Below are 26051 nucleotides of genomic sequence, written 5' to 3'. Positions count from 1 at the left end.
TTACTGCTGTACATGTTTGTCTTCAGAATTAACCATGGACATGAATTCTTAATTGCTCATGTTTCTATTAATTCTATAGGTATGAATGTTATCTAGAAATTCTTCATTGCTTCCAGAATAATATTCTCACTGTCTTTCTTTAGCAGTTTATTGTAAGATTCTTAACTGCCTTGCATAAACTGGATACACCACACTCAATCACTATTACGAATATTGTTTCTCAGACACTAATCTGGCTCTGCAGCTTCACTACAGTATCACACAGCACATCAAGGAAACTAAAGGACCACTGACTCCATGCCCAATGGACTAAGACATGCTAGTAAGTACCTATATATATTAACTGGAATCATCACCAAACACATTTCAAAAACAAAACCTTGAAAATCATAGCTAGCCTAAAATACTATCAGAACAGAGACAAATCATAAAGAGAGAGCCCTCTCTGATTATAGTTTGGCTAGAAACTGTAAGCCAAAGATTGGTTAGTGGTTACCCCGGCCGTATTCCCTTGGGAGTCATAGGGAACAACCTGGGTGTTAACACCCTTGAATTCTCCTTATTCTCCTTTAAACCCCTTTATCCCTTTTTCTCTCCCAAAACCCCTCATAAACCCTTTTTCCCGGACTCCTGTGCATTTTTGTTCAAATACTATAAAACCCCGTGTAAATCCCTTTATTCGGTTAAATCCTTTATTCACTTAATTTCAAAGCCCATATGATGTTACTCACATAACCGTCTGCATATAATAAAAACATCACCACCAGGGCCGTCACCTACCACATCACTTAAAGCACGTGCACATTCACCCCACCATCGTCCGATCATTTCCCGCGGACCCGACGATATCCGCTGCTCCTGCCCTAGTGACCTGCATGTCCGTTAGTCAACGAGGAAAGTTGTTTCCCAATTGTCCCATCTGCCACATGGCACTTTAATACTTGATCGCTCCTCCGCACATGAAAACCACCCACCTCCCATGAATGGTGCAGGGAAACCGCTTACCGCTCATCTTGTACTACTCTCGCCCATTAATTTCTCCGCAGCTTCCACACCCGTCCACCGTCTGATCGTCCATCCAGCGATCCGATGGTCCAAGATCTCCCTGCTCCCCTACCTTCCGATAGCCTCCATACACCGTTCACCGTAGTCCGATTACACAATTTGATGGTTTATAATCGTTTTGCCTCGCGCCTTCTCATCACCTCCCGCCATCAGATCTCGACCGTCCGTCTAAGCCATCCAATAGTCATTATTCTTTCCCATCTCATCATCCATTTTCCATACATTTTCCTTGTTTGACCTGTCCTGCTCATGCGAAGGAGGAAGGAAGCCACGATCTAGTACCTTGCGCATTGAATCGTCAACAACTACATTTAAAGAGCAGCACGACCAAGAACAAGAAGAACAGCCTTGAGCAGATAAACACGGCATTTCACCTGTTCAGGAAGTACAACAGAAAAACAAAAAGGTCATTTTGTCCATTAAAACAATCAAAATGTATCAAAGACCTATATCTGATTGTAAATGTGGTTGGTGGCTAGTTATGACCCCTCCACGCATAGGTCAGCAGAGAAATTTTGTAAGAAAACTCTATATATACCCAGGAGAAAGATAGAATCAAATTGATGAATTTGTTATTTTGATGTAAACTTCAACTTCTGGAGACTGCAACTACTGTGGTACCTGCAGCTTCTTGTCTTCATTTCCAACGAATGCAAGCTTCTTTTTTTGTTAATTGCTCACTTTCCACTTCTTCTTCTTTGTTCCAGGTTGTGCCTACTATGCATTTGTTCATGTGCTGTTGATGTTTAGCATTAGAGCGGTTGTCATCCCACCTCTGTGTTTGAATCTAGCATGTATCATTGAATTTGTACGTAGGTTTCTGTTATTTTAATGCTAGAGAGCTGTCATCCTATCTGTGCATTAGGAAATAGATTTACAGACCTTTTAACTGGTTGCAGCTGGCCATCACAGGGTCCTGTGCATTTGCTAGTGTGATCAATATTCTCCATAATCACATTTTCCTTAAACTGTGACTAATTGGTGGTCTAAAGCCTTGTAGTCTGGGGGTGTTCACCCATGTCTGGGGTTAAGCATAGTAGAAGTGGTTATCTAGCTTGAATATGCAGCATTTCTTACATTCATCCACCATTTTCCAACATTTTTGTTGAGTTTGTAATGTTCCCGAGCATCTCTGATATACAACCTAGGAGAGTTTCTTGGGGTGATAACAGGACTTCCACATTACATCACATTGATTGACAACATAGCCCATAGTTGAGATGTGGGTGACATGACTCATGACATGACTCGACATGACTTGACATGACAGTGCTGGTACATTTGTGCTGATGTTGTAGAGCATGTTGAGCTACAATGCTGCTTGGTGATGGATGTCTTCATGGTGTATCATAGCTTCACCTCCGCATGGCAAAGTGCACGGATTCTTCGATGGTCCTTGGTTTGTGTGATGAAGCTTTAGCATGTTGTTCCTTGCTTGCATGTTGGAAGGCTTGATAGGCTCATATGTTCACAAAGGTGCATGTTCGTCATGTTCATCTGGTTCGCTTGCTTCGTTCATTTGTCTGTTGGTGAACCTGTCCTTCTTCATGTGCTCCCTTATTTCATCTCATTTGTCGACTTGCCATGTTTTTTGGTGTACCTATACCTGCAATCACTCTTGACGAGATGACATCAAATCCAAAACCTCCTAGTCTACCATGGCACATGATCATTTCGGATGCAGGTGACTGGGAGAGGTGGGAAGGTTGTGAAGTGGGATGATGGATCCAGGCACGGCTAATGAAAACTGCACAAGAGTTACTGAGTGATGGAGACAGGTGATCTGAGTCAACAGTGACTGCGTGTGAGGTCTGGCTCGGCTAGGAGGCAAAATTGCACAAAATTTGGGAAGTACAGTTCGCGTTGCAGGAAGGCAAGGCACACATTCTCTGTGCATTTTTTAGAATTAACAGGAAGTGAGGGATGGACAACAATATTTTCACAATTTTCCAGAGGAACGGGCCAGGCTGCATGAAGGGTGAGAAGGCATAAATTGTGTAGTTTTTTTGGGGGAACTGCCCGAGAGAATGGCAGCCAAAACTACACAATTCCCATAGGGAACTACCAGTTGGCCACCGAGGTCACTGGAAGCCAAAACTGCACAATTCCTAGAGAGAAATAGCATTTGGTTTCTCAGTCACTCGGAGAAGAAACTTCATAATTCCTAGAGTGAACTAGCAGTCTACTACTAGGAGCTGCTGGCGGGGAAATTGCACTAAAGTTAGGAAGTCGGACTGGTGATCATCTCTGTGCAATTTCTGAGCTCAGTAGACTGCTGGAAATCAAAAGGCCTTCTCATGAAAACTGCACAATTTCTTGGATGAGAAGTGGGTCAAATATCCGGATGACTCACTCAGAAAACTGTGCAATTTTCTGAAGGAGACATGGACGGGAACTTGGTGTATGTCCAGCCTGTCTGCACAATTTCCTCAGTCAGTTGAGTGAGTCATGTTAGTGAACTCTGCGCAATTGTTGAACGGAGTCAGTTCTGGGGTGACTGTCGGGTCCGTCTGTCTAGGGGGTCATCATGGAAGTTGATTGAATTACTTATGGGCAACACAGCTTGAAAAGACTAGCTTAGTGCTTCTGCGCTATTCCGATTGACAGTCGATCGAGTCGATGGCAGGGTGATGGTACAGCTATCAGAGCAAAGTCTGGTTTTCATGACTTCAGTAAAAATGACTAATTGTGTGAACGATCGAAAGATGGATAGGTGATCATGCAAACACACACTCACATGACTCTACCACTAATCGACTCAAACCATCCAGACACACATGTTCAACATGACTGACCAACACTACAAGTGACAAGCACGAAACTCGTGATTGACCATTCATTGATCGAGACGATGCCTGCATGATAATAAACATGACTCTGTGTGTGAGTGCGACAGATGCTTTCATAACGAACATAACAAGCACATATGAACCAAAGACTTCGAGCATAACCAGAACATGGTCACAAGCATGACTTAGGCACCAACATGCAAAAATTTGAATGAAATAACAAGCAAGGTGGATGCGAGGACTCATATGAGCTCACGGAGAGAGCCCGTGCGTGTGTGGTCATCAAGTGAAACTCTCAAGGAAGGCTCTGAAATTGGTGCAGGCCAAAATTTTGGAGGGTTGTTGTAGCCGTTACAAGACATCCTCAAATAGATTCACAAACTGAGAGAACCAAATTTTAGAAGACATGCTGAGGATGTATGTCATGGATAGACCTATTAGATGGGAATATTTCCTACATTTGGTATAATTTTCTTACAATTAGAGCTATCAAATGTCCATAAAAATGAGTCCTTTTGAAGCAATGTATGGCAGAAAATGCCATACGCCTCTCAGCTAGAGTAAACTAGAGGACAAATTGATACTTAGGCTAGACGTTTTGCAGCAAAATGGACCAAATAGTACAAGGGATTCAGTAAAACATAAAAATTGCACAAGCCAAACACAAAAACTATGTCGATAAAAAAGGAAACACGGGGAATTTAAAGTTGGATATTGTTAACCAGTCCATGTTAGCTAACTCCCTTGACTTAGCTAAGAGAAAGTCTAAAAAGACTAAGTAGGGATCAGAGTGCAACCCCTATTCTAAGCATTATAACTTAGGTGTACACTTTAAGTGACAACATTTTTTGGTGTCGTTACCAAGGACAATGGTTTTTTTGTCCTTAGCCCTCATGACATTTTTCTAATCATCTAATATTTTCTGCTATTCATTAGCCCGTCAAGTGACAATATTTTTGGATGTCGTTGTTAGGGACCAATTTAGTGGACCTTATATTTGCGACATTTGTCTTAATATTCTCAATATTTCATGATTTACTATGCCATCAATGCCACATTTTATGGAGCCATTGTACTTCGTCATATTTTCATCACCTTATAGTTTTCCTCCCACTAATCCTTCCATCTTCTCTATCTGTACCTTTCGCACTTGGACATTTTGGTTGGTTTCCTTTTTGGGTGGCGACTCGATTCATTCATCTATTATTTCTCACACAAGAAACCCTCCCTGATATCCAATTTCTTCTCCCTGACTAGCCTTTCGTTTTTCCTCTTGGATCTTGGAGTTAGATTCATGTTCAAGTGGCGATTCCACTTCTTTCATTTCTTACAATAATTTCTACTATAAGCTCACTTCTTGTGGATGTCTTGATTTTCTTGAACAAGGTTATCTCTCTAGAGCATCCATTTGGCCCCTCATTTTCCCTTTAACAAAGTCATTATGGATGACTTGTTTTCTCCTTACGAGTTTACTAACATCCCGGGAGCTTTGTATGATTATCCTTATGAAGTTAGTGAAACCATCGATGAATTTAATCCTTTTCAACGTGACAGTACTTTTACTACCGAGACTCACCTTTAGAATTTCAGCCTCTGTATAAGCAAGCATCGCCCATATTTCGACCATGAAGATGTGAAGATGAAGATTTTCATTCTCCCCTTATATGGAGATGCCTTAGATTGGTTTACTGAGTTTCATCATAAATTTTTTGATTCTTTACAATCAATCACTAGTGCTTTTGAAGATAAATATGGAGATAAGAGAAAGGTCAAAGCGAAAGTTGAAGTAAAGGAGACTAACAAAGTTGAAAATGATTTTATCAAGTAGTTAAGTCAAATGGTTAAGAATATGAAACTAAATCAATCACAAATAATTATGAATATGGAGACTAACCAGCCTCAACTCATTAAGAACATGGAGCTTAACCAAGTTAGATTAATAGTTCATCATGTCAAGGAAATGGGTTTTATGCAGAACAGGTTGTCAACTATAGACGAAAAACATGTTGATGAAATGATGATCATGGAATTAATCACTACAATCAGATAGCCACTATGCAGAATCATTTCATCAACATGGAAGAAAATCATGAGAAATAAATGAACTCTATGCAAAATTTATTGATGGCCATGAAAGTGAATAATGATAAAGTGATTAAGACTATGGAAGAAAATTAGGCCAAGGAATTTAGTGCCATAGAGGATAAGTATTCAAATCAAATGGCTGATTTTCAGAATAAGTTGGACAGGATGGAAAGATCGCATATACAAAAGTTCCAACCCAAGTAAAATAATAAAGAGTCGTCAACAGATCATAAGCCTCCCTGTTTGCTGAAGTAAGCTCCATCTAATTATGAGCAAGTCATTTCTTCCATTGAGAATTAGTTAATTGAGGGTGATCCAAATAAAAGGGAAACTGAAAGAAATCAAACAACCTTGAAAGAGAAGATGCAAAATGAAGAAAGGCATGTCACAAATATATTATATTTTTCATATAAAACTTTCCAAGATCAAACATAATGTTCCACATTGTCAACCTCACAACCCACCACAAAGAAAAGTATGAATTAGAAGATAAAAAAAAAGAATCTTGATAAACCTAATTCCCATATACAAGACAACATTGGTATAGCTCAAAGTCCTAAAATGATTAGTATTGTGCATGGCACATCAGAGAAACAACCTATGGATCTTCCAAAGAGCACACTTGATGCCATAGGGGATCCTTTGTATTGTATTTCTAACCCTACTCCTCGTTATTTATTTTAGTTGCTAAAGTAGTTTTTATTTCAACGTTTTCTTTCATATTTAATTTTGTTTTTAATAGAGCTTCTATTTCATGTAATTAATGTTATATGATGATTTTTGGATTATATTTGGATGGACAATAATTATATGATTTTGTGAGTTGCTTGGGTGCAGATTCTGGATTCTCACATTCCTTTGGTGAAGCAACATGTCCCCAAGAAGAGCTAGATGTTTACCACTCCATGTCAACTACCCCCATTGAGTTAGCTATGAGAGAGTCTAAACGGAGTGAGTATTGATTAGAGTTACAACCTCTACTTTGGGCGTTGTGCCTTAGGTGTACACTTTAGGAGAAAAAAAAGATCATGTCTATTTGAGGGTGAAATCGAGAAAAAATACTTTAAAAAAGAGAATCTCTACAAAATTAGCACCACGATTTTGTGGGCCATTCAAAATTTTGAAGAGAATTGGACCCATAGCTTATCAATTAGCATTAACGAGACATATTAAAGTTCCTAATGTTTTTTACCTGACTTTTCTTAAGAAATGTGTACGTGATAGCTCTCACATAATTGATTGGAAAATGTTAATGGTGGAATCCAAAGGAAACTTTCTGCCAAAACCTCTATGTATCTTAAATTGCAAAGAGATCTCTCCAAAATCGTGTAGTCGTTTTGTTTAAAGTGCAATGGAAGAATTTTACTCCAAAAAGGCCACAGGTGAGCAGGAAGATTACATGCTAAAGAATTATCCAGCGCTATTCCAAAAGAAGGTAACTAGGAAATCGATATCGAGGACGATGTAAATTTAAAAGGGAGGAAGAATGTAATACCCCTTCATTGTTGTAATGTTGTTTTTTTTCTTCTGTTTATTCAAACTGAATTATGTTAGTGTGCATGGCAAAAAAGCCATGATTTGTTGATGGAAAAAATATAATAGATTAAAATGCTTATGTAATAAGTAAATTTGTTGAAAAATTGAAAAGGCTAAAATTACTTGAGAATAATGCACTTGACTAAGAGATTCTTGCCAAAGTGGATGATATTGAGATAAATCTTTAATGATAAAAAATTTTAGATAATATTTAATGTATAGGAGAGAAAAAAAAATTAAACGGCTTAGCTGGGGAAAAATGCTAACCATGAATAAGAATAAATCACCACAGAAGCGAAAAGGGAGCTTTAAAGGAAAAGGTTAGGAAAGCGGGATTGTAAAACCATAAAAGCGGGACATCGCTGCAAGAAAAAATCAAGGCTGGAAGAAGAGGTATAAAATATGCGCTGAAGGGATCCACAAAGTTTGTTGACCCTGGCAAGTGCATCTCAGCTCGGGGCGAGCTCGAGAATCTCAATTCGAGGTTGGCTGGAAAAAGATGCAAAATTCCAAGTACTCCCTAAACAATGCTCCTGATTTGCTTTCTTGTTAAATTACTTCTTAGTATGAACAATTGGGTATAGAGGTTGCTTAAAAAGATTGTTATCATAAATATTGCTTTGCACAGAAATATAATTCCACTGTTGAATAGCATGTGCCCTGTCCTTATAAATTAAATACCTCTTAATGCGAGTCTTCTATCTAGGTGTCGTGTTTGTAGTTATAGGTTTAATGTGGGTTGGAGTTTAGTTTTTGGATGTTATGGTGCATATGTTCTATTATGAATACTATTTACGATTTACTTTTATTTAAAATAAATAAAGGCTTGTTAGCATAGTTATGGACCATCTATGATGGCCATTCGAAGCGTTAATGAGCACATATCTGAGTGATAGGCAGAGTATTAATGCTCGGAGTTAGTATGTACATAAATTCTTATTTTTTTTTATGGTATACGCTAATTGTATACAATAGACCTGGGGAAAAATCGGTACATTACTACCCTTTCCGGTCAAACTGAAAACAATTAGACAAGTTTATAGGATAAGAAAACAATATTATTTTTTTGGAAACAGTTACAAGAACCTATATGAGATAGTGTGAAATAAATAAACAACTACATGGCGTGCATCTTGTGTTAAGCCTTTAGAGCACAAATAATTGTACAATATTACGAGAGAACCACAAAATTGTAGTAGTAAGCACTATATTATAGGTAACACGGTAAATAAACAATTCATCTATTTATTAGTTATTAAAGAGATTCATGATGTCGCTTAGATGTTAAATTATACCCTTTGAATTACATTAATAGGTACTCCTCTTGTTTAATATCACATTTGGCGACTTCTTCTTGCTTTACACAAGGAAATATATCAGCAGGAGAAAAAAAACAGTAGGACATGGAATACGACAACAACTTAAAACTTGAAGGATATACTTATATAATTTCAACAATAGATCAAATAGTAGTTATGCTAAGGGGATATACGAAACCAAACTTGGGTAATTAATTATACATAAATAATCCATTCACCATTTATAAACTACCTTCCTCTATAGCGCAAAGGAAACCAGCAAAAATTGTTTGGAGTAGGCGATGATAAGTAAGCCAATTATTACAGAGTAAATTACGTTAAGTGTCACTGGAAGAACTAATGTTCCATAGTAAATATTTCATCATAGGAGTAACCATGTTTGTCCAAACCTTACCCAGTTGTCTGTGCCCTCATGATTAGAATTTTTAAACTTAACAGTTTCAGAAGAAACAATATGGTAAAATTTCATAAAACTAGAACTAATGGTTATACAGTAGAGAGGGAAAGCCCTGAAATTTCAGAAGTTAACACTCAGATGACCTACATTACACGCAATTGTTGAAACAACATGTTGTCTATATGGTTTAGTTGAATATCACCTATAACCGAACCCCAGGAAAGAGATGTAACCAACCTGAAAAAAACGACGGGGCCAAAGTATCAGTGATGATCGTGTCCTTCTCACGGAAGTAAATAAATCATTGTAGAAATAAATTATACCTGCATAACATGAAAGAAAGAGGATACATAAGTCTATAATTTGACGAATAGAATGCTAGAGAGAAAGAACTCAAAAAAAACAAAGGAGGAGTCAAGTTCATACCTGACTGAAAAAGTAACACGCTGTCATCTGCACCTAAACAAAGAACACAAATAACTTGTTAGCCGACGTTAAGGGCATTTGAAATAAAAGCATAATAAAGAGGGTACAAGGTGAGGAAATAATCAAATAATTTGGTGAAGACCCTACAAGAGTGTTGTACGATCTTTAATCGAGAAAACCAGAGTGGGATCACGCTTTAGAAAAAAAGGAGGAAAAACACCAGAAATAAGGTATTGGACATACTGAGAGGAAACCAAGACAACCCAGGAAAGAAAAATAGAGTAATAATAGAAAGGCCATGCTAAACGCTACCTTATTTTTTGTCATGGAAACCTGGTCTTTGAGTTAAAACTATCTACCTCGATCTCTGTCACCCCTGCGCCAGAGCAGTAAACAAGGAAAAAAAAAGAGATAGGGTGAATATTGACACCCAGCAATGGTGATTAAAACTAATATGAGAACCTAATCTAGTGACTTGAAAGGTCAAGTGTACCCTAAGTTGTTGGGTAGCAAACCAAGAAAAAAAATGACATAAAACCCCAACATATTGGATACACCTGTAATGAAAGGATGAGAGATAACATCATTGATTGAGAAAGGAGAGGGTTAAAGCTGAAAAGATCAGAACAGGAGAATTCGTCTATGGAAACACCATAGGATGGAAGCAAAGAAAAAAATATATCACTGGAAGAAATAGGAATTTTTCCTTATACCTGTAGCACTGAGAGAAACGAAAAATGCGAGATGGGTGTAGACCTCTTCGTCACTGTGATTTTGTAGTGAGACTAGGAAACCGTAAGGTGAGAGAGTCTTGAAAACATTGCTGCCATGACGCGATGCATAGGAAGCGAAGGAAAAATTGAGAAAATGACTATCTGTCTGTCGAAGAGAGAAGTTAGGGTTGAGTAATCAAATCTGCACCTTTTTTGGTACAAATCACATCTCAACCATCCAAACACCATCAATATCAATATGGTCCTAAGCACCAAGTGAAGGAGTTAGACATGCCGCATCAGGGTTGGTCATTGACGTTCCCAAGAAAAATATTACACAGGTCTTTTAAAAAAAAACTTGGAACTCGTTTAAATCAAATGTCATGGGGAGTGAACATACAACTAAGAGGTTTTAAATTAAGTCTTGTACTGTGACAACAATATTACAACATCAATTCACCTTGCCAACACTTAGAAAGGTGTATGTCCATATACCCACGAATAATATAGGATCAAGGTCTAGTACATAGAAATAAAACCCAAATTAAAAATATCTTTATTGGTCAACGTGTAATGAATATTTTAAATGCACGTGGTCAAAAATACTAGTAGTGAATATGAATAACACTCGAGGGCTAAACTTATCACTAAAGTTAAACTTATCATGGTATATGCGTAACAAGGCCATAATATTACAAAGTTTAAGAAATCATTGAAGGTCACTGAAACGGATTAGGTAGAGAATTCATAACCAATAACTCTCAAGGACCTAGTTAGAGAAAAAAGTAACCTACATGACACTAGGTAGGTTATTGTTATGTGTGTGTTTTATATATATATATCTATATATATATATATATATATTTCTTTTATGTATTGAGCTGTTTTGTGTAAGGGAGTTGTGACACAAGTATAATAATTTCAATATTTTTTTGTATAATTATGAAAAAAACAAATTATTTTTCATCTCACATTTTACCGATTATTTCAAAGTGAATGATATTTTATTCTAATTTGTAATATAATCAGCTTAGATCCATCTAACATCAGATCTATCATGCACCGCAAGGGATCAAATTCTTCGAGGTGAAAATCTTTTTCTTTGTGTGTAGAACAGTTAAAAATAATGGAGAAATGGCTTTATGGTTGTAACATATCTCCTTAGTTTAGGATTAGTTCCTAGAGTTTAGGAGGTTGTTTACAACTACCTATTTTTCAGTGATGTATTTAATATTGTAATATTCATTTGATGTATGTAGAGTGAACGTGAGAGAGAGTCTCCTCTTTGTGTTGAGTGCAGTCTCCTAGGTGCCGTACACACCTGTGAGCTGCAACTCCTTCTTTTTAATTCAAAGTTTGATTTTTATCTTGGTATGAGAGCTTAGGCTAGAGATAGCTTCATTTTTTTTACATTTCTGTAGTGGTAGGAGTGCATGTAAATGTGTCTGTGTGATCAGGTGGAACTGCAGTAACACCTGGAGCGAAGGGTCTCAGATGACTGATCATCTCTGAGCCGAAGAAAGGGTTGAGCAATTGGCGCGGATCTTTTGAAGACAGACGCGCCAATCCAGAACAAAACAAAAAGGCGCGATTTTTTAAAGAACAGAAGCGCCCATTGGCGCGGGTTTGGCACTGATAAGCGCGCCAACAAAATTATAATTGAATTGGCGTGGATCTGTGGCTGTTAAGCGAGCCAATTTCCGTGGACACCATAAATTTTTCTTTTCTGCAATTGGCGCAGATTTTTAGCTCTTCAAAGCGCCATAGAGCCAACCTCTTTCTCTCTGGAAATCTGCAATTTTTTGTTGCAGATCGGTTTTGCCCGATGGTGGCACGTCGAGATTTCTGCTCGGTGGTAGCAGATTTGATTTGCCCGGTGGTGGCGAATTGAGGTTCCTTGATCCGCTCAGATCGGACCTGCCCGGTGGTGGCGAATTGGGGTTCCATGATCCGCTCGGAGGTAGCAGATTGGACCTGCCCGATGGTGGCGAATCAGAGCTCTGTGATCTGTTCAGTGGAAGCAGATCGGTTTTTTGCCCGGTGGTGGCGCAGTGCGGCTCCTTGATCTGTTTGGTGGAAGCAGATCGCCTTTGCCCGGTGGTGGCGTGTTGGAGCTTGCTTGTTGATCTATTTGGTGGTAGCAGATCGGTTTTGCCCGGTGGTGGCACACTGAAGTTCCTGATCTCTTCGGTGGTAGCAGATCAGACTTGCCCGGTGGTGGCCGATTGGAGTGTTCAGTTGGGCGAAAATGAACAATAGTATAGAATCATACCTCCACGAGTCTCGCAAACTCGATGGAACGAACTTCTCCAACTAGAAATTCAAAATGAAAACTTTGCTGGAGAGCGTAAATGCATGGGCGATCATTGAGGGAAGTGAGCCGAAATCTGGAACAGCGACCCAAGAACAAGACTGGGATAAAAGAGAAACAAAAGCAAAAGTTATACTGAAGATGTCCATTAAGGACAATATTATCCCACATATCAGAGATTCCAAGTGAACTGCTGATCTATGGACAACGATCAAGAACCTGTACGAGACTCAAAATGCAAATTGTGTTCTGGCGCTCAAGGGAAAATTGTTTGCATTGAAGATGGACGAGAATGAGTCCGTTGGTGGATTCATGGCCAGAGTCAAGGATCTGAGAGACAAACTGGGAGCTATTGGAGAAAAAGTGTCTGACTCAGATCTAGTTACACTCACATCGAACAGAATGATGGATGAATATCAGACATTCATCACAGGACTGTCAGCGAGGGAGAAAGCCCCTTCATTTAATGAGCTGACAGCAATTCTGCTCCAGGAGGAGGAGCGAAGACAGAATCTGAAAACTCAGAGCAATGACCTAGCTCTGATGGCGAAGAGGTGACAGTACAGAGGAAAGCAGCACCAGTGCCAACATCAGCACCAGCAACCGCAGCAGCAACAACAGAAGGGGGCCAGCTCTTTTCAAAAGAGACCATTCAGAGGTATGACTGATAATTATGTTAAGAGATGTTTTTATTGTGGGAAACCTGGTCATCAGATTAAAGAATGCTATAAGAGGCAGGCGGATGAAGGAAAAGGCAAACAGAGGAAACATGAGGGCTGTTTTGAGATAAAATTGCAGACACTCAATAATATATTCTATTAATTGTTGAATGAGGAAATTACACACATATTTATACAATCAATAGTCTTAAGATAGGAATGCTATCTTAGACGTACAATAGTGTGGTTGAGAGATTCTCTCAACCACACACTAAACTAGGAGAAACTAAATTCCTATTATGTAGGAACAAACTCCTCAAATAGATAATTACAACCATAGACAAGTAGGAATTAATTATTTCCAACTCCCCCACTTAATGACTACATGTCATGATAGTCAAATCCACCACCATCAGGCGAATTGCATGTACAAAACCTCCAAAAACACAATCTGCCGCCCTCGGACAGATCCACAACTTCTCTGATCCCGCGGATCCCCTTGAAGGTGAATTGGCGCGATCCTTAACGAAAACCCCGCGCCCATTGATGCGATTAATCGCCTAACAGATGCGCGAGTTGGCCTTCCTGGCGCTGTCAGCGCGAAAAACACGCCAATCCCCTTCTACTCAGAAAAAATCATCTGAGTCCGAGCCAGGTGTTCTGCAGTCCACCTGCTCAATTGAGCACAAAGCTCTCGTGTACACACAGCCACAAAGGCAAAAGATTCGCTCAACTTGTCAAACAACGCATTGACATCCACGATTCCAGCCACAAAGGCACCTCAAGCCACATAGGCGATTCAGCCACAAAGGCACTTCAGTCACAAAGACTATATAGATGGTTTCTGGCTCACCACCAACCATCACTTTACAGTGACAAAAGATGGTTTCAGGCTGACCATAAACCATTACAAAGTGGTTTTAATATCACCACAAACTTTCAGATGCCCTTAAAAATCTTACATCTGATTCCACATTTTGGAGTTTCTGGGTACATAGAATGACTATTACAATAACATGCTAGGGAGTCTATTCCACAAGCCACACCCACTCAAACAAAAATCTACTTTGTTGTCCACCATAAACGTTGTCGCTGCTCCTTTACCTCATCTGTGAGGGGTCCACTGATAAAGAAACAGATTGACGACTTTTCACATGAACTCAATGCAGTGCATTCAAACACTGATGATCCAGACATAGGCACACAGCCAACTCTCTCTCGTTGGCCAATCCACATCGCATAAATCCAGCCTTAGGCAAAAAATCAGAATCAAACCACACTGAACTAGGTTAAGCAATGAACCGCATGCTCAGATTTAAAAGAGAAACACTCTCCTACAGCTCTTCAAACAACGCTCTCTGTCCAGTTCAGACGGTCCACGCCCTGCGACAGACTCCACACGACCTCACCAGAATCGAGTCAACGCGTTTGCAGTGCTCCACAACAGGCACCCCTCTCGTCTTACTTTCTCCACTCACCATTTTGTAGTTCGCCATGTGGACTCCATAACTCATTTAGTTAATCTTTTCGCAGGACAGACTCCACATGTAGTCACTAACAAGGCCATGGAATTCGAATGAGTTCATGCCCTGCGTAATGGTAATTACCATGGGAATATGGAAAAGGGTCGTCATCACCACGCCCTCTAATGTGGCCAAATTGGTAGTTTACACAATGCATGTGTTCACGAATGGCGAGGACACAGGCGTGAGGAATCTGGTAGACCCCCGAATAGTAGATGTTGTGGATCTCCGGATAGCAGACACAGACGTTTCTTCTGTAGCAGAGGCGTGCGGCACCTGCCGCCGATAAACAGGGACCTGCCTGAGACAAAGACCAAGGGAGAATTCCCTGCAACAATGGAAGACATCACAGGCATTTTCTAGCAACAATCTTAGCAGCCTCTCCTCGGCCTTAATGTGCTCGGTTGTTGTGGTCGTTGCTCCATAGACTGCTCCAGAGGCAAAGAATTTTATATCTTGATCTCTTGGCCATCGTTTGGAAGAGTGATGCTGCTGAAGTTGCATAAGAACTTCACCCACTGCTGCATTGAATTGGAACTCTCTTCTCGCGGCATACGCACCAGCAGCTGAATTCTTGCACCTCCTAACTGTGACCTCCTCCAGGGGTACGAATCAAGATCAGCACCACTCTGGCAGATCGCTCATTACCCACACAACTTTCGATGGACAAACAAATAATGAAATTATACACTCAATTATTTTCCCTCAGCCCAGGAGGGGCCAAGCCCAGGAGGGGCCAGGCCCTCAGAGGCTCTGATACCAAGATAAAATTGCAGACACTCAATAATATATTCTATTAATTGTTGAATGAGGAAATTACACACAGATTTATGGAATCAATAGTCTTAAGATAGGAATGCTATCTTAGACGTACAGTAGTGTGGTTGAGAGATTCTCTCAACCACACACTAAACTAGGAGAAACTAAATTCCTATTATGTAGGAACAAACTCCTCAAATAGATAATTACAACCATAGACAAGTAGGAATTAATTATTTCCAACTTTTTGCTGGAGAAGAGGAGGACCACAGCCATGATCTTCGACTATTCACAGTCGATTGTGCTCTTTCAGCATCAAAGGGAGATGAGGAAAACATATGGTATGTCGACTCTGGCGCATCCTCTCATATGACTGGTAAGAAGGACTGTTTTTAATTTCTTAAAGAATCTGCATGTGGATCAAAAAATTATCTAGGAGATGACAGTGGGTATGAGATAAAAGGATGTGGAGATATTCCTGTGAAGCTACCTAGTGGCGACATTAAACAACTTAAAAATGTATTATATGTTCTAGGAATTAAGAAAAAATTGATCTCTGTGTCAATGATTACAGACCAGGACATGCAGGTACAATTCTTTAAGAATGGTTGTGTCATTAAGGATAGCCAGATGGAAACAGTTGCAACAGGAGTGCGTGTGGGGAATTTGTACAGATTGGATGCAAAGAGTATGCCACGACAAGAAATGGTTGCAGCTGGATCAACAGTCGAAAATCTCTGGCATCAGAGATTTGGACATCTCAATCTGCAAGACCTCATCTTACTTCAGAAGAAAGGTATGGTCAATGGACTCCCTGTTTTTCATAATGTCAAGATGGAGTGTGATGGATGTGCATTAGGGAAAATTCATAGAGAAGAATTCCCTTTGCATGTCAACAGAAAGGAAAGAGACATCCTAGAACTAGTGCATACAGATATTTGTGGACCTATGCAAACTAGGTCCTTAGGAGGTGCATATTATTTTCTGCTGTTTACAGATGACTGCACTAGGTTTTCATCGGTGTATTTTTTAAGTAAAAGGAGTCAAGCCTTTCGGTACTTTAAAGAATTCAAATCTATGATAGAGAACCAAACAGGAAAGAGGATAAAGATTCTCCGCTCGGACCAAGGGGGAGAATACAGGTTAGGAGAGTTCATGTACTTCTGCAAGCAACATGGGATTATGCAACAATTTACAGTGCCACACACTCCACAACAGAATGGAGTAGCAGAACGCAAGAACAGAACCCTTGTGGAGTGCGCCAGAAGTATGCTTCAAGGTAAAGGTATATCAAATTGTCTTTGGGCAGAAGCCATTAATACTGTTGTTTATTTAAAGAATAGGAGTCCTACTAAATGTCTAGGCTTCAAAACCCCCTTTGAAGCATTGTTTGGACTCAAACCAGCAATCAGTCATTTAAGAATATTTGGATCTAAAGCTTATGCTCATATTCCAAAAGCAGATAGAAAGAAGTTAGACCCAAAAGCCTTGAAATGTATATTTGTAGGATATGGCACAAAGTATAAGGCATACAAGTTATATAATCCTATGACTCATAAAGTTTTTGCAAGCAGAGATGTTGTTTTTCATGAACAGACTGAAGATGGAAAGGAAGACTCTAGCAATGACAGCCACATTCCATTGCTGATAGAGATGAACAGTGACAAAGATGAAGGGCAGGAGCAGGAGCAAAAACAGGAAGAAGTAGTAGCAGATAGTGTAATAAGTGATGATGCAAGCCCGGAAAGTGCTGAAACAGATAGAGTTGAGGTAAGTCCTCTACCTAGAAGATCAGGTAGGAAGACTAGACTACCTGAAAGATTGAAAGGCTATGCTTTAATGTCCAAAATTTTAAACATTGTAGAACCTTCAAATTATGAATAAGCAAGTAAATCAGATGAATGGAGGGCTGCAATGCATGAGGAAATTGAATCAATATATAGAAATCATACTTCGGATTTAGTTGAGTTGCCTAAAGGAAAAACCCCTATAGGTTGTAAGTGGCTGTATAAACCTAAGATAAATGCAGATGGGAGTGTAGAAAAATTCAAAGCTAGACTGGTAGCAAAGGGTTATTCACAGTAAGAAGGCATAGATTTCGATGACACTTTTGCCCCTGTAGCTAAACTAAATACAATCAAAATGCTAATCTCTTTAGCAACAAAACATAAATGGAAGCTACACCAGCTAGATGTTAAGTCTGCATTTCTAAATGGAGAATTAAAGGAAGAAATTTATCTAGTACAGCCTCCTGGTTTTGTGAAAAAGGGGCAGGAGCATTTAGTGTGTAAATTGCATAAGGCACTTTATGGTTTGAAACAAGCACCCAGGTCATGGTATGAGAAAATTGATTCATTTTTTATACAACATGGTTTTCATAGGAGCCTGAATGACCCAAACCTGTATACCAAGATAAATAAACAGAGGCAAATCATTTTGATTTCTTTGTATGTGGGTGACATGATTATAACAGGAAATGCAAATAATTTGATCAAAGAAATCAAGAAACAAATGTCACAGGTATTTGAAATGAAAGACCTTGGAGATCTTCATTATTGCCTAGGTTTGGAGGTGTGGAAAGATTCTGGTCAAACTTTTCTAACTCAAGGAAAGTATGCCAGAACCCTGTTGGAAAGATTCAGAATGGAACAGTGTAAAACATCAGCAACACCATTGCAGCAGAATCTCAAGTTAAGCAGTGATGATGGCACAAAAAAGGTGGATGCCACTTTGTATAGAGAGCTAGTGGTAAGTTTGATATATCTCACGACAACTAGACCTAATCTAGCATATTGTGTTAGTGTGTTGAGCCAGTTTATGTCCATACCACTTGAAAGTCATTGGATTGTAGCAAAATGTGTGTTGAGGTACCTTAGTGGTACTTGTAATTATGGTATTTTATACACTGACATTTCTGATGTTACTTTAGCAGGTTATTCAGATTCTGATTAGGTAGGTGACCTGGATGATCGTAGATCCATCACAGGTTATGCATTTAGTATTGGATCCGGGGTTATTTCATGGAGTAGCAAAAAGAAAAGTATTGTAGCATTATCATCATGTGACGCTGAGTACCAGGCGTTGTGTGCAGCAACATGCGAAGCCATCTGGTTGAGGAGATTGCTTAGCGATGCAGGCGAAAGTCAGAAAGAAGCAACCAGCATCAAAACTGACCACCACGTCACAATAAAGCTTGCATACAATCCAGTTTTCCATTAAAATACTAAACATATTGACACTCAGTTTCATTTTGTTCGAGAAAAGATACAGTCAAACGAAATATGTGTGGAGTATTGTAATACTTGTGATAATTTAGCTGATATTTTTACTAAGCCTCTAGGGCGAGTAAAGTTTGAGTTATTTAGAGGGATGTTAGGAGTGTAGAATAACCCTTTCTCCATTAAGGGGGGGGGGGGAGTTAAAAATAATGGAGAAATGGTTATATGGTTGTAACGTATCTCCTTAGTTTAGGATTAGTTCCTAGAGTTTAGGAGGTTGTTTACAACTACCTATTTTTCAGTGATGTATTTAATATTGTAATATTCATTTGATGTATGTAGAGTGAACGTGAGAGAGAGTCTCCTCTTTGTGTTGAGTGCAGTCTCCCAGGTGCCATACACACCTGTGAGTTGCAACTCCTTCTTTTAGATTCAAAGTTTGATTTTTATCTAGCACTTGAGGAAAGGTTTTTTCCTCGATGGATTTGATCCCTCTCAACACATGATAGATCTGGTGTTAGATGGATCAAATCTGGTTCCACTGGAGGGAAACATTGTCACATTTTTAGATTATCATTATTATGTATATGTTTGAGATAAAATCCAAAATTCACATTATGTTTTCTTTGCTTGGCATGACCATATCATTCTCTTCTTTATTTTGGTCAATGCTTCTTTCCTTAAATGGTTTGTACGTCTGTGTTTGGATATTTTGAGTGGTTTTTTTGTGTTTATGTGTTTGGAGTTGGATGGTAATGTTTGTGAACGTTACAGTTGTTGTGTTATATTTTTATATGTGTATTTAATTGTTTATAAGTAATTAGTTGTTCATGAATAAGGGAGAAAATGCTGTCTATAGTTTGCAGGAAGATTGTTTGGAGGAATATTTTTATTGCACATCTATTTCATTTAATTTTACGTATCACAACCTCTGAAAACTAAGTAATTCTAAATAGTGTTCATCCAAATATTACAAAATATATGTTGAAGAGTAGTTTTAATAATTTACTGCGTGAAGATTAGTCTTGAAGTAATTTGTTTCTTTGTTTATGATTGAAATAATTTATTTCCTTCAAGAATATTTTGATGATTTTTTTTTATATAGTCTATTTAGCAAAGTCAAGAAATAATATATCTTTAATTTTTTTTCATGGGTGGCCAAATTTGTAAAAGATTTAGATTATTTTTTTTTCCAAACAATTATCACATCTCCTTTGAGAATAGTTTGATTTGTTTTGATGTTCATAAATATACATTTTCCTCTTACAAATGTTTTGAATACATTGTTGTATGCAATTGCTCTATCAGTAACTTTGAATATATGTAATTTTGAATATATTTTGAATATATGTAATTGTTGATGGGAGGAAACAATTAAGAAGGGGAAAACAATGAGCGAAGAATAGTTAGGGTTGGAAGATTGCATGTGTTGATCTCCATTGTAGGGCGAGGAAGAGGGATCTGTACTCCCTCCTACAAGCAAGCGGTTACCAGTCGTGGTAAGAAGCCTATGGAAGAAGTCAGAAGAGAAGATGAGGGGAAAGAGAGCATGGGAGAAGACAAGGATGGAGACAAACATTGTGAGAATAAATGCACAAAATACAAGGAAGAAAATGACAAGGAAAAGGGAGAAAAAACCAAGGCACAGAAAGGACCTTGTAAGCCCAAATCTGAGGTTACACCAAGGGTGGTCCTGAATGATCCTGCGCTGCAGGTACATAGGGACCACATGCAAACTTATGCTATCATTTGTAAATTCATGGGATTATGGCCCACTGAAAAAGCTTTACAGACATGGATTAAACACCATTGGAAACCAAAAGGGAACATTGACCTACATCAGGGGTCAAAAGGATTCTTTACAGTGGTCTTCACTAATAATGAGGATAAAGACAGAGTGTTTGAAGGAGGGCCCTACTTCTATGCAGCTGCAGGCCTCTATATGAGGCTGTGGATAATGAACTTTGTCTTGGAGTGGGAGACTTTCACATCTATTCCAGTTTGGGTAAGACTTTACTCCCTTCCTCTTGACTACTGGAAAATAGAATCGTTAACAGCTATAGGTAATAAATTAGGACATTTTGTCAAGTTCTCAGAAGCCACTAGAAGAGGAAAATATACTTCCTTTGCACGAATCTATGTGGAAATAAATCTCTCCAGAGCTCTATCGGAGGAGTTGATCTTGGAAGTTTTAGATGAAGAATGGGTGCAAACAGTAGATTATGAACATATTCCATTTAGATGTCATAGATTTCATGAGCATGGACACCTGTTCAGAGACTTCCCTCTCAATAAAAACGAGAATAAGAGCAGAGCTTCCACTATGAAAGATTCAGAGAACTTCCAAAAAGTGAGCCACAGAGGAAAAGGCGGTAAAAGGGGTCTTAGGTAACATCAAGTTGAAGGGCCTCAAGTTATGTAGAATAGGTTCCAGGTTCTCGAGGGGGGAGAAGAGGCAACAAAATTAGATCAAGATATAGAGGTAAATCCAGAGGATAAGGAGGCAAAGGAGGACAAAGACCAGCAACATAACAACAACATATAGAAAAATTCAATGATAAGCGATGTAGAACTGGATATGGACCAGGAAATGACCCAAAGCGAAATGGAAATGGAGGATGAGGAGCTGCAGGAGATTTTAGACAGCGAGCAACTAGATTTGGAAGGGTTCTTGAAATAGGGAACCTTGGGAGAGTTAGATTCGTTACCTCAGGAAGAGTTCTCGAGAGTATAGCAGCTGTACTTATGGAAAACCCAGGTTAGTGGGGTGGAAAGGCTAGGAAACACAGCAAAACAAGGCAATGAAGGTGTGAAACCTATAAAAATCACACAAGGATTAGCACCTCACGGGCCACGAAATAAAAGAGGCAGAAAAAAGCAGAATGAGCTACTGATGGAGTCTGGAAAGCTAATGATAGATTCGGGTAAGATGAAAGACCTAACCAGTTACTCTTTCACTAATCTTTAATGATGAAGTTTACTTCTTGGAACATCATTGGTCTAGGTAGTAAAAGGAAGAAAAGATTACTTAGTAACAGAATGAAACAAGAAGCTCTAAATATTATATTTATCCAAGAAACTGAATGTTCTATACAAAAAATTAAAGAAATTCATAGTAAATGGATCAGTCGTTTTGAGTTTCTAGAAGTCAAGGTAGAAAATACAGAAGGTGGCATTATTACTGTTTGGAATCCCCTAAATATTGGTATAATAGATGTTGAAGCCTCTAGAAATTATCTATCATTGGTAATGCAACATGTGGGAGATAGGGAGATCTATCTAGTAACGAATGTTTATGGCCCTCAGAAAATGGATGACAAATTGAGAATCCTTGGCTCCCTCATGGATCTCAGAGAGAGATATGCAGGGATTTCATGGATTCTGGGTGGGGACTTCAACATGATCAAATCACTATCGAAGAAAAAGGGGGGCACCAAAGCTCTCACCAGAGATGCCTTAGCTTTTCAATCTTTCTTGGACACTATGAAACTGGTTGACATTGATACAAGTAATGGTCACCTTAATTGGAACAATAGGAGAGGAGGAGGGTCTCTGGTGGCCTCAAAGTTAGATAGATTCATCATATTAGAGGACCTTATGCTCAATGACACTGGAATGGAAGAAAGGATTTTGCCCTTTGGCGGCTCTGATCACTGGCCAATTCAACTAGAGATTAGGGGAATTTGTACTCCCGGGAATAGACCTTTCAGATTTGAGAATATCTGGCTCAGCCATCCAGCTTTTATCAATAATATTTCAAGTTGGTTGTCTAAAGATCTGCATATTCAGGTTACAAATATGTTCCTTCTTCACAAAAGACTAAAATATATAAAGCTCAAGCTTAAAGAATGGAATAAAAAAGAGTTTGGCAATATTTTTGAAGGGAAAAAATCTGTGGAAACCAAACTGCAGATACTCAACCAATCCCTTATCCAGGTTGACTTTGATCAAATCAACAATAATAGAGCAACCATTCTTTAGCATGAGTGAGATAGCTTATACAAACAAGGTGAAATATTCTGGAGACAAAAATCTAGAGTGCAATGGTTAAAGGAAGGAGAAAGAAACACCAGATTTTTCCACAGATCAACCTTGGCAAACTGGGCTCATAATAGAATTTCCTCAATTAAGGATGAGGAAGGGAAACTCATCAGTACCCATGAAGAAATTGAAGCTGTTTTAGTTCAACACTTTAGGGGGATTGCACAAGAAAGCATTCCAAACAAAAATCCTTTCATTCAGGATATTATAAGACATATACCAAGACTAGTTTCCAGAGAGGATAATCCTAACCTCGACAAGCCAGTAACTGAAGAGGAAATCAGGGACTTCTTTAAAGCATGCTAGAATATTGTTAAACAAGATATTCTAAATGTGGTAGAGGATTCCAGGGGGAATAGAACGATCCTGAAGGCCCTCAACACCTCCTTCATTTCTCTGATCCCTAATCAAGATAACGTTCTTACTCCTGATAAGTTTCGACCCATAGCATTGTGTAATGTGGTTTACAAGATTATATCTAAGGTTGTAGCTAATAGACTCAAACCTCTTCTCCCCACCTTAGTTTCTGGGGAGAAATCTGGCTATGTGGAAGGTAGACAAATTCTCAACAACATCATTCAAGCATAGGAGGTGGTGCACTCGCTGACTAGCAACAAGAAGGCTGGAATGATGATGTAGCTAGAGATAGCTAAAGCCTATGATAAGTTGAACTGGACCTATATCAGGAGGGTTCTTATTGCTTTTGGGTTTGATCATAATTGGGTTAGATGGGTCATGGCTTCGGTAACTTCTTCTAGCTTTTCAATTTTGGTAAATGGCTCTCCCTCGTAGATTTTTATTCCCTCAAGAGGCCTTAGGTAGGGAGATCCACTCTCACCCTTTCTCTTTATACTCATGATGCAAGGTCTTGGTAGATCGATTAAGCAAGCCAAAGCAGAAGGCAAAATCAAGGGTCTTCAAGTTTTTGAGAATGGACATACTTTGACTCATCAAAAATTTGTGGATGATGCCATGTTGCAAGGAGTTCCTACAGTAAAAGAAGCTTTGGCACACAAACAAATTTTAAATGAATTTGGTTTGGCCACAGGTATGGAGGTTAATCTTTTTAAATCTAAAATCTTTTTCTTTAATATTGATATTGCAATACAAAGGAATATCTCCGTAATTCTAGGCTTTCAAAGAGATTCTCTTCCTTCGAAATATTTGGGAGTCCCCCTTACTGCTAAACCTCTTCATAAGAGCATCTGGGAACCGGTGATTAATAAGATGCAGGATAAAATCAGGAATTGGACCATCAGATCTTTAAACTTGGCGGGTAGGTTGGTGCTTACAAAGGCTGTTCTTCAATCTATCCCTGTTTTTATGCTTTTAGCACTCCATGTACCAAAAGGAGTATTACGGCAATTCAGAACTATTCAAAGAGACTTCCTCTGGGGAAAAGGGGAGAGAAAAAGAAATGGGCCTTAGTCGCTTGGGAAAATATTTGCAAACCCAAAATTCAAGGAGGTTTGGGTTTGGATGATCCAGAAGTTCTAAGCAGGGCTTTAGGAGCTAATTTATGGTGGAAATGGGTCATAGAACCAAAGGCCCTGTCGGCTAGTATCTGGATAAAAAAATATGCCAATTCCTGGGACAACAACATTCATATAAGAATGTCTAGCAATATAAAGGGCTCATACATCTGGAATAAGGCTTGGGAGAACAGAGCCTTAGTTCAAAAGAATAGCTTCTGCGCAATTAGAGAGGGGGATTTCGCACTTTTTTGGGAAGATAAATAGGAACAAGAACCAATATTGCTAAATGAGAAATTTCTAGACCTCAAGAGAGAGACAGATATCAAGGGATTATCACAGGTCAAAGATTTTTGGGACCAAATTAATAATGAAAGTAAATGGAGAAGGTGGAGAAATATGATTTACAAGGAAGATAACCTCTTGAAAACTAAATCTGAGGCTCTCATGCGGATACTGGAACAAAGGAAGATCTTAGTGACTGGGGGCATGACCAATTGAGGTGGGGAAACAACAATGAGGGCACCTTTAATCTTAAGGAAGCTAAATGTAAAATCCTCGAAATGGACTCTCTTGCTCCGGATAAAATATGGTAGAACCTGTGGAGGCATCAAGGATGGATGAATATTAAACTCTCCATATGGCTTGTTTATCATAAAAGAATTTTGACTTGGGATAACATAAGAAACAGGGGTGTGCTGGGGCCTTCCAATTGCCTGCTCTGTGAAGCCCAAGAAGAGACAATGGAACACGTCCTCAATAATTCTATCTTTACCTCTAGTTTGTGGGATTATTTTGCTAACATATTCCAAAGGAGCGACAGGGATAGAGGGTGCATCTTCAATACCCTAACCCGGTGGACAAATAATTACTCAGATAATGAAATTCTTGGTACTGCATGGGCTCTTACCCCTAGCTTCATTATTTGGAATGTCTGGAAAGAAAGGAATAAGAGAATTTTCAGAAATGAAAAAATATCCCTTCACTGTCTTTTGAAGTAGACTTTGACTCAACTTAAAGAGACGGTGGGTACCATAGTGTGAAACACCCCTAAAGATCAACCCTTAGAGACTCACTTGAAGATTCTGGGACTGTTAGGTATGCAGGGGCTCATGTCACAAGGCCTGAACAGTAGCTTTTTGGCTATGGTTTCTAAGCAGGAATTCTGGTATCCTCCCCCTTTGGGCTTTCTGAAATATAACATAGATGGGGCCTCTGAAGGCAACCCGGGCAATGCGGATTTGGAGGGGTGTTAAGGGGCGATACTGGTAACATCCTTTCCATCTTCCATGGACATTTAGGTAGGGCTACAAACAACATGGCAGAATCCATGGCTACGGAGCAGTTCTTAGATCTCCTGGTGCAAGATAGTTGGCAGAATGTTATTATCGAAGCTGACTCTGAGATTATCATTAACACAGTAAAAAAAATTAGCTGGGGCTCCGAACCAGAGAAGGTTTCTAAACACTGGAGGTTAATCCATGTCTTCCAAAGAATCCAGATCCACCTTAGAAGCCTACGCACGGTTAATTTTAACCATGTCTGAAGGCAGGCCAATAAATTGGTTGATCTATTGGCTTATCAAGGTGTGAAATGCACTAGGTATAGGGTTTCGATGAGCGGGCATAGGTTACCTTAGGATAACTTCATGGACTAGTGTAACACCCAAGCAGTCGAGGACATGATGGTGTACCACACCAGAACAATGGAAGCCCTGTCCAATAATTTGGTTGATTTA

At 39.1% G+C, this 26051-nt stretch overlaps 1 protein-coding gene across 1 annotated transcript; it reads left to right on the top strand.

Moving 5' to 3' along the window:
- Positions 1-21839: 21839 nt before the first annotated feature.
- Positions 21840-22781, top strand: LOC149256423 (uncharacterized). Its single transcript, XM_089455364.1, has one exon. The coding sequence runs from the start codon at positions 21840-21842 to the stop codon at positions 22779-22781; it is 942 nt and encodes a 313-aa protein (XP_089311490.1).
- The last annotated feature ends 3270 nt before the right edge of the window (positions 22782-26051 follow it).

The sequence above is a fragment of the Pinus tabuliformis genome, chromosome 7, assembly GCF_031772625.1.
Source record: "Pinus tabuliformis cultivar Carrire ecotype Pingquan chromosome 7, CPIR1, whole genome shotgun sequence".
Classification (NCBI taxonomy): Eukaryota; Viridiplantae; Streptophyta; class Pinopsida; order Pinales; family Pinaceae; genus Pinus; species Pinus tabuliformis.
The sequence above is the reverse complement of the archived record's forward strand: the minus strand, read 5'-3'. Positions and strand labels throughout refer to the sequence as shown.

Excerpts from the sequence above, each read along its gene's own strand:
- LOC149256423 (XM_089455364.1), top strand. The coding sequence starts at position 21,840 with ATGAAACAAGAAGCTCTAAATATTATATTTATCCAAGAAACTGAATGT.